This window comes from Haliotis rubra, unplaced genomic scaffold (genome assembly GCF_003918875.1).
Source record: "Haliotis rubra isolate DU_JTF1 unplaced genomic scaffold, ASM391887v1 Scf54, whole genome shotgun sequence".
Lineage (NCBI taxonomy): Eukaryota > Metazoa > Mollusca > Gastropoda > Lepetellida > Haliotidae > Haliotis > Haliotis rubra.
Genome location: NW_025767235.1, coordinates 2400451 through 2409929, shown reverse-complemented (window position 1 = coordinate 2409929; position 9479 = coordinate 2400451). Strand labels below are relative to the sequence as shown.

The window sequence follows — 9479 nt, the reverse complement described above, 5'->3', positions numbered from 1 at the left end:
TGTCCGCATTGATGTGAAATGTTGTGTTCATGGGAAAGAGTCATACTATCTAAGTGAAGCACAGATACTGACACCTTGAAACCCTTTTGAAAATGCGTGTTTATACCATTTACCATCCTAGTACCATAATGTCGGTCGCCAGACACTCACACACACAACATATTTCGGCCATTGTGACTTAATCAAGACATGTGTTGCTGAAACATCTACTGGCGGTGTACAAACACAAGTCAGAGAGTTGTAGTAGATCCATCGATTTATTACCAGAACTAAAGACCTAGCTGATGGAACATGTAGCTGGTGACATGACATTAAGCGGATGGCAGCTGTGACGATGTGTTTAACACTGGAAGCATCAGTGAGGGTAACCGTCTGTTGACAGCAGAAGCTGAATGACCCCGGTCGTGATGGCAACCTCACATCCGGGAAGTAATAGATTCTTTTGATGCATAAATATCTGAAAAGATGGAATATAACATCACTGTAACAAGGTAACTAACACCCCCTTCGTTTTGTTATATTACTTGTGTACGAGTATGTCGCTATTGGTACTGGCGTGTGTTTGTGAAAGTTTGACACCCGTTTGTTTGTCTCGTGTGTGTGTGTGTGTGTGTGTGTGTGTGTGTGTGTGTGTGTGTCGTGTGTGTGTGTGTGTGTGTGTGTGTGTGTGTGTGTGTGTGTGTGTGTGTGTGTGTGTGTGTTTAGATATTTGATGTTATATTTTAACTAATTATAATTACACAATTATAACTAACACCCCCTTCGTTTTGTTATATTACTTGTGTGCGAGTATGTCGATATTGGTACTGGCGTGTGTTTGTGAAAGTTTGACACCTGTTTGTTTGCCGTGTTTCCTGTGTGCGCGCGCGTGTGTGTGTGTGTGTGTGTGTGTGTGTGTGTGTTTTAGATATTTGATGTTATATTTTAACTAATTATAATTACACAATTATACTTGTCACTTTCAATAATATGTCTTGATCAAACCTGGTGAACTATATATCCAGGAATTAAAAACTATTTCCTGCATTCCGTGGATGGAGTCAAGGTGTGTAGTGGCACCTACCCTGCATGCTGTTTGAAGCACGGGACAGTGACTGCTTCCTCCGGCAACAGTTGGTGGTGTCCAGGTGTCTCTGGGAATACACAGATCACAGATCACAGATCACAGATCACAGAAATTACATAGGATGTATCAGAGTGTGAAAAGGCATTTATACGTTGGATGTAAGAGCGACAATAAGTATTGTTGTGGATAACAGCTTCTCCATTATACATACAACAAGATTCAGTCTGCTTCCTATCCCTATCAGGACTCCATAATATAGGTTTGTTATCCATATTGACTCAGTGTCAAATTATATGTCTATTTGTTGCATAATGCGGCACTCCAGTATTCCAGCCAGTAAATAACCGTGTCTGGACACTTCATCCTCGCTAAATATAAGCAGGGACCGTGTTCAAGAGGGCCTTGACATTGAGGATGAGTATAATTTTTTGCCGCTTTTAGCAACATTTCAGCGACATCGCGGCGGGGGACACCAGAAATGGGCTTCACACATTATACCCATGTGGGGATTCGAACCCGGGCCTTAACCGCTTTAACCACCAGGCTACCCCACCGCCCAAAAACTTGAAGAATTGTTGACAGCTATCCTTAAGTCTAGGAACCTCTTCCCAGATCCATAAAAACTACACCTAAGTTAAGCAAAGAATTTCCATAGTGAGTAGTCTTAAGCAAAATCGGAGAATTGTACGGAAATATCCAAACACTGGGCGGCCTTAGCTTAGAACATGTTCTTTGAATTGCTTCCATAACAATACAGAGTGAATAAATCAATCATATGTATATATACTAGTAAAATTGGAATTGGTGTCCGTGCTATTGGATGCCCGTCATGCCAAACTAATGACTATAAGTGTTCATCACACGGGAGTATGTCATGTCAAACTAATGACACCAAGTGCCCATCACACGGGAGCATGTCATGTCAAACTAAGTACACCAAGTGCCCATCACGCGGGAGTATGTCATGTGAAACTAATGACACCAAGTGCCCATCACACGGGAGTATGTCATGTCAAACTAATGACACCAAGTGCCCATCACTCGGGAGTATGTCATGTCAAACTAATGACACCAAGTGCCCATCACACGGGAGCATGTCATGTCAAACTAATGACACCAAGTGCCCATCACACGGGAGTATGTCATGTCAAACTAATGAAACCAAGTGCCCATCAAACGGGAGCATGTCATGTCAAACTAATGACACCAAGTGTTCATGACACGGGAGCATGTCATGCCAAACTATTGACACCAAGTGCCCATCACACGGGAGCATGTCATGTCAAACTAATGACACCAAGTGCCCATCACACGGGAGCATGTCATGTCAAACTAATGACACCAAGTGCCCATCACACGGGAGCATGTCATGTCAAGCTAATGACACCAAGTGCCCATCACTCGGGAGTATGTCATGTCAAACTAATGACACCAAGTGCCCATCACTCGGGAGAATGTCATATCAAACTAATGACATCAAGTGCCCATCACACGGGAGCATGTCATGTCAAACTAAGTACACCAGGCGTTCATCACACGGAGCATGTCTTGTCTAACAAGTGATAGCAGGTGTACGTAGAAGATTATGTCGCGTCCTGTTCATAAACCTGTCGTGCTGTTTTATAGATGCGCAGGCACATGAAACTGTTGTCAGACGCCAAGATGAAAGACATTGTTAATGTAAACTATGACAAGGACTGTGGCGCTTCAACTACTCGCAAGGTATGTAATTATTACAGGTAAGTTAGGTTGACATTTTCATTGGTTTGATGATGGAGGTGGAGGTTCTATTTAGAGTCCTTTGCAATATCTTAAATCCGCAGCTTGTCATGAGTGTAGACTCACAATGTACGGCAGAGTGTAGAGTATCGGGTTGATAGCTGAGTTGACCGGAAGTACAAACACGGCGGTCCATGCGTACACCTCTCCACTGATAGAGGTGCCGTTCAGAGCCATGAGACCTGTAATATCGTACCATTCATAAGCGCTGTAGAAGCAAGAAGAACCGGCGTGTCGCGATGGCAGATTACAAAACATCTGTTACCTATGCCTCACACCGAAACAGTGCTAATCTGTTTCTTAAAAACACTGCAAAGGAATCCTACTCAAATCGAGAACAGTTTAGATTGCCTCATAAGATAACTTCCTTCCTGGGACGAAGTGTAGGTCTAAAACTATGTCTAGCTGTGAGATTCTGTTAAATACGTTCTTGGCTCAAAAAATGCTTTGGTGAGGAAGAGCTGTTGAAAGTGCACCTACCCATCATGCAGACTGGAAACCAGCACAAAAAGTCCGTGATGACAACCAGCGACAGATTCCTGGCCACAGAGAGCTCCTGACTACGTCTTTGCTTTGTCTTCAAAGCACTGCCTTCCCTCAGGTATCGGTAGATGAGATACTGACCCACGGCGATCAGAAGGAACGTCAAGAGGTTGAAGCCGATGAAAATGGCGGTCGAGTATTGCCATCCTGGCAGCCGCTCACTGGTCAGCGGGAGGGCCAGACAAGCAGCGTTCTGGCCATACAGCTGCCAGGTTGACGCCCCGGGGAGAAGAGGGACAACGGAGAAGACCACGGCAACTAGCCAACCAATGGCAGTAGCGATGGCCGAGGATCGCGTTGACAAATATATTTCTCGGAATGGAAACCTTATGATGAGGAATCGATCGAAGGTGACGAGGCAGATGAAGATGGCGGAAGCTTCAGATGACAGTGTGGAGAGGAAGCCAGCCATCTGGCACAGCGTGCTTCTTCTCCAGGACGAATCATGCCAGATGTAGAGTCCCCGGAAGCGGAGATCAGTCGCAGCTATGATGATCAAATATATGCCCATGAAGAAATCCGAGATGCACAGACTCAGCAGGAACTGTCCGTACGGATGTCGGAGTGGGGCCCGGTTGTAGATGGTGCGGTACAAGAACACGAGGGCGTTTCCAACCAGAGCCATGAAGCCTTGGACCCAAATAAAAATTCGGAGGAGATCTTTCTGCATTAGGTCTTTGCATGAGGAGAGAGAATTCTGGGGGGCATGGCACCCAGTCCCGGACAAGGATTTCGGCTTCACCTCATCGCAACACAAGACGAAATTATCACTTGTGAGAAGTTCCAAAGATACAAGTCCATCAAATATTCCAGCAGAAAATCGACTTATTGGGTTTCCTTTGAGCAACAATTCCTTAAGACCGGGAACTCCTTCGAAGGACCCCTCTTCAATGAAGTCTATCCTATTGTAAGACAGGTCCAAGTGCACCAGGGATGTCAGTCCAGAGAACATGTTAACATAAAGAGATTTTAAGGCACAGTTTGCAAGATTCAAAATCTTCAGTTTGGAATTTTCCAGAAATGTTTTGGGCCATACTTTTGATAGCCTTCTGTTATGTGACAAGTTGAGGATTTGGAGATTTTGATACCTCCAGAATTGAGCCCGTCGTATGGACCAGTGCTTATTGTAGCTCAAGTCAAGTTCTTTTAGATTAAGGAGATATCTTATGTTACCTTCACGGTTTAATCTTTTAATCGAACAGTTTGATACATTCAAGTGTCCTACGTCCAGAGGGTCAGCAATGTGAAAGTTTGCTGAGTTTAGGTTGTGTCCGCTGAGATCCAGTCTTGTGGTGCTGTAAAAGACAATAGTCCCCATGTACAGGTCAAGCTCGGGGGTCACAGAGACTATCCCTTCCGCACAGCCAGTTCGCCCTTCACATCGATCCCCACATCGTCTCTCGTCGTCCGCTAGGGGGCAGTCCACAACTCCGTCGCATACTTTTGCAAGATGGAGGCAGCGTGTGGAGTTTCTGCACCGGAAGAAGGACGGGCACGAGAGGTCATCTGTATATTGAAAGGAAGACTTTGATATGGATAATAAATATGTCTGGGACTGTATGCTCACTACATACAGTAGATCGTAGAATGAGATGAGATTTATCTCTATTTTCAGAGTTTTACCTTCATCTTTCAACCAGGATTTAAATCACGTGCCAGGTATTTGAAAACAGCATTGTGGCATAAATTCTAAGAAGCAACAACGTAAAACTGTGCTGATTCTATAAAGATGACAGTGCGTATAGGTGTATGATAATAGAACTTACCACAATCCTGTTCATCCTCGCCGTAAGGGCAGTCTTGCTTGCTGTCACAGACGTTGCTGCTAAGTATACAGTAGCTGTTCGGACACTTGAACTCTCCCGGACCACATTCAGAGTTTGCTGGGTAGAAAAACGAAGAAGTGTTGAATGCAAATTAGTATTGGATCACTTCGTGATTAGGGATGTGATATCGTGAGAGTTTTCCCATTCGCATCACTCAAATCTGCTTAATATACTGACCGTCAAAAATAAGTTTTTTGATACTAGTTAATGTAGAACAAACAAGAAATGATTATTCGATGGTAATTCTTTTGACACAGTTATCCCACTTGTGTTTTGGACCTTACCTTTGCAGTGTTTCGGCGACTATTTGTGCCTAGTAACTTTCTGACAACGGATCACTTTTCAAATGCACACTTTAGTAACGGCAAAGTACCCCCGCCATTGAAAGAGTGTGCATTACTGAAAACCCACAGGTAGTAATGAGTTCTTGAAAAGCGCAGTCGGCAATATTTAGCATTATCAGGGCGGATAACATAATCTGACCCCGACAAACCAATGATTCATATGAGCAGCATCGAGTTGTGTCAGAGTCCGAAGACTGACAGACGAGGACACCAAGCCAGACCACCAGCTCACTGCAGCTTCTTGTGATAAGTGCAGGTTGCTGTGGACCTACTCTTGTCTGGAACCCAACCTACCACAGGTCAGGTTTTCAAATGGTATTGGTCTCTCGATGTGTTTTGTCCCCTGGAAGACCACGTATCTGCCGAAGCCGTCAGGAATAACCAGGCACCGATGGCTTGCAAAGACGCTGCTCTCGGAATCTGGACAAAATATCACTAGTAAATATCACTTTTAACAAGGTTCAGATATCAAATGGTGAGTTCACAATGCATAGTTACGTCTTACATAGTGTCTATTATTGCACATGCGTACTCCATAACTTGCATAGTTACGTCTTACATAGTGTCTATTATTGCACATGCGTACTCCATAACTAGGTCTATTTCCATTTAAACGTATATTTTCAGACGAATTTACAGAAATGCTCAACACATTCACGCGGTATAATAAATGTGTGTTCACAGAACGAAACATGACATCAATACACAGTTTAAAGGTACAAAGATTTACATCACGAAAGATATTTTACAAATCGATAACATTTCCATGTCAAATGAAAAATTCCTTACATTGATACCCAACCCTCAGCTAGTTCACATAATTTCACCCCAAGCTCTTTAATGTATGTTCGTGTTTCATGAAAGTTACATGTAAGCTTTTTCACCCAAGTTCACCACAGCTCTTTCACTTAAGTTCACCCTCAACGTAAACGTTCACACTCAACTATTTCACGTAAGTTCACCCTCAAAGTAAACGTTCACTCTCAGCTCTTTATTGTAAGTCCACCCTCAACGTAAACGTTCACACTCAGCTATTTCACGTAAGTTCACCCTCAAAGTAAACGTTCACTCTCAGCTCTTTATTGTAAGTCCACCCTCAACGTCAACGTTCACACTCAGCTATTTCACGTAAGTTCACCCTCAAAGTAAACGTTCACTCTCAGCTCTATTGTAAGTCCACCGTCAACCCCTAGGCTCCTTTGACTAAGTCCCCCGTCCCATCTGAGGCATCTTACTAAGATGGCCACAGATTCCATGCTAGCTGCCTGTACCCCATTACTACGTTCCCCGTCAACATTGACGTTGCCGCCGACACTACCGTCAACTCTCAATCAACTCACACCACCACGTCATCCTGCTGTTGTTCACAAGAACGCTGTCCGACCTCAGCAGCTCCGTCTCATCCTCCCGCTGGACCCCGGCACAGTCCGTGATCCCGTCCCTCACCCACAGCCCGGGGGTGCAGGTACCATCGTAACAGGATTGGTGTTTAGATGAACACGTTTCTTAATGGAAAATGCATGGCAATCAGTCACACACCGATCAAAAGAAGAAAGGGAAAAATATGGATCGCATAATAAGTGGTCCTTACTATTGAGGAGTTTTTACCGAAGGCCGACACCAATGAAAAACAGAGAAAAGTAGAATGTATGTGTACCGGCGCAACTCTGTTCATCTGATCCATCAAAACAGTCAATGTGAAGGTCACAGAAGCATGAAGAGGGTACACACTGGCCCGAATTGCAGGCCACCGAACCTTCCCCACAGCCCTTGCGCACTGCAAACATGATATACCATAATTTTATGCCAGGAATTGATATATAATACTACACAAAGGTGACAGGTTTCCAAACCTGAAATGGTATTACCAACAATTACATAGACTATTAACTATTTTAAAGGGGAACTGGAGATAACTAAATCACTCCCCCCTCCCTCCTCCTCCTACAACTACTACACTACTACTAGATAACTAAATCACCCCACCCCCTCCTCCTCCTCTTCCTACTACAACTACTACACACTACTACTACTACTACTACTACTACTGCTGCTGCTACTACTACTACTGGGGCGGTGGGGTAGCCTAGTAGTTAAAGCGTCCGCTAGTCACGTCGAAGACCCAGGTACGATTCCCCACATTAGTACAATGTGTGAAGCCCATTTCTGGTGTCCCCGCCGTGATACTCACTCACTCACTACTACTGCTGCTGCTTCTACAGATAATCGTAATAATAATTGCATCTATTTGTCTCTGTAAAACATAATACAAATTTTGATAATATCGTCGTCTTCAACTTAAACACCTGTAACAACACATTGGCCGTTGGCTTACCACATCCCGCTTCGTCGCTGTTGTCGCCACAGTCGTCCCAGAAGTCGCAATAGAGGTTGTAGGACACACAGCGACCGTTGTCACACTTGAAGTCGGTAGTCGCACACGTGCTCTCTAAATGAATTGATAAACAATGTTTCTCAAGAACAGATCTTTGGTGTGTTTATAAATTATGAACAACTGCCATCACTTTTCAAGCTGTCGCCTCAAATACACATTTTATTTTTATATGTTTAGTTATAATTACTATATTTATTAATATTTTGGTATAATGCTGAGGCATACCACATCCTTTTTCATCGCTTCCGTCCAAACAGTCTGGTACGCCATTACACCGGAAGTGACGTGTCGTGAACTCGCCGTTGTCACATGCGAAGGTGTAGGCCATTTTGTAATTCGGAACTGACAAGCCGTTGATTACAATGCTATTGTTAAAGACTTCAGTCAAAGGCATTACTGGTATGTCTGGAGCTAGATGACAGAAAAATATGTCACATATGAGAAACACATTCAAAAAGAAAACATTCTCGATTGTTTAAGAAGTAAATCCTGTAAAAGAAACATGTTACATATTTAATTATACTCTCCAAAAAAGGAAACGATAAGGTGATATTACAAGTTGTTCACTGGTCAGGAGGGGTACATCAGTACCATCTATGTTTGATTATGTTCCCTGAGCCCGAAGGGACCAGTGAACAACGTATTTATCTTACCACACACCTCAATGTAAATTTTGAACAGTTTGAAGCACGGATATCAGATCATGATAAGGAGAACCTGAGTTAGGCAATCAGCCAATACCGTCAACGACACAGAAGAAAAACAAATTTAGAGTTATCTCCCTTCCATCGATTTGCATTCGCAAAAGATCGGTAATTTCCGTACATCATACGTGACTCAATTATTCGAGATATAGAATTACTAACACAAAGTACCAAATGAGTTCGGCATAACCCATGCAGCGGGTAATGTAGAAAATGTTATTCGCTTGTAAGCAGGGTACATCGAAAATAATCGAAGAGCGCTCAGCCAATCAGAAAACTACATTTATGTGTGAGGTAAGACAATAATATATGAAATTTCAAATATTTGTGCTTGATTCGCCTTTATAATACTGGCGTGTGTCCCTGGAACGAATGTACAGCGCAAAAACGCATCTTTGGAAACTTCAGTGCACGTTTACGTTTGAAAATGTCAACTTGCTTGAAAATGTCCTTGAGGTTTATGCACATGCAGTTCTGAGAAATGGTGAGCAGGGACACTACCTATATAAGGCCGTTTTGCTTTTAGACGATCGAGGGCATTGTTTAGCTAAACATAAATAATATCTTTATGCCGCGACTCACTGCTGTAGATCGAAACGTTGCCATTGGATGTCTGGAGGCTGGGGAGTCTCAATCTGCCGTTGGGCGTCACCTCAATGTTCACCAAAGTACCATCAGTCGTTTATTGGACTGATATCAACAATCCATTTCCACGCAAGATCGGCCTCGAAGAGGTAGACCTCGGATTACCACTGCAACGCAGGATACGTACATCCTGGCACTTTTTTTGTAACTGCAGTGCCTGGGTGTGAGGAGCGTGTC

General features: G+C 43.5%; 1 protein-coding gene across 1 annotated transcript; it reads right to left on the bottom strand.

Annotated features, from left to right (window-relative positions):
- Positions 1 to 1040: 1040 nt before the first annotated feature.
- On the bottom strand, positions 1041 to 6814 carry LOC124253354 (G-protein coupled receptor GRL101-like). Its single transcript, XM_046687104.1, has 6 exons — positions 6697 to 6814; positions 5853 to 5978; positions 5155 to 5271; positions 3326 to 4894; positions 2912 to 3027; positions 1041 to 1133 (listed from the first exon to the last, which is right to left on the bottom strand). Exons 1-6 carry the CDS (start codon positions 6812 to 6814, stop codon positions 1041 to 1043), a joined length of 2139 nt encoding a protein of 712 aa, XP_046543060.1.
- Positions 6815 to 9479: the final 2665 nt, after the last annotated feature.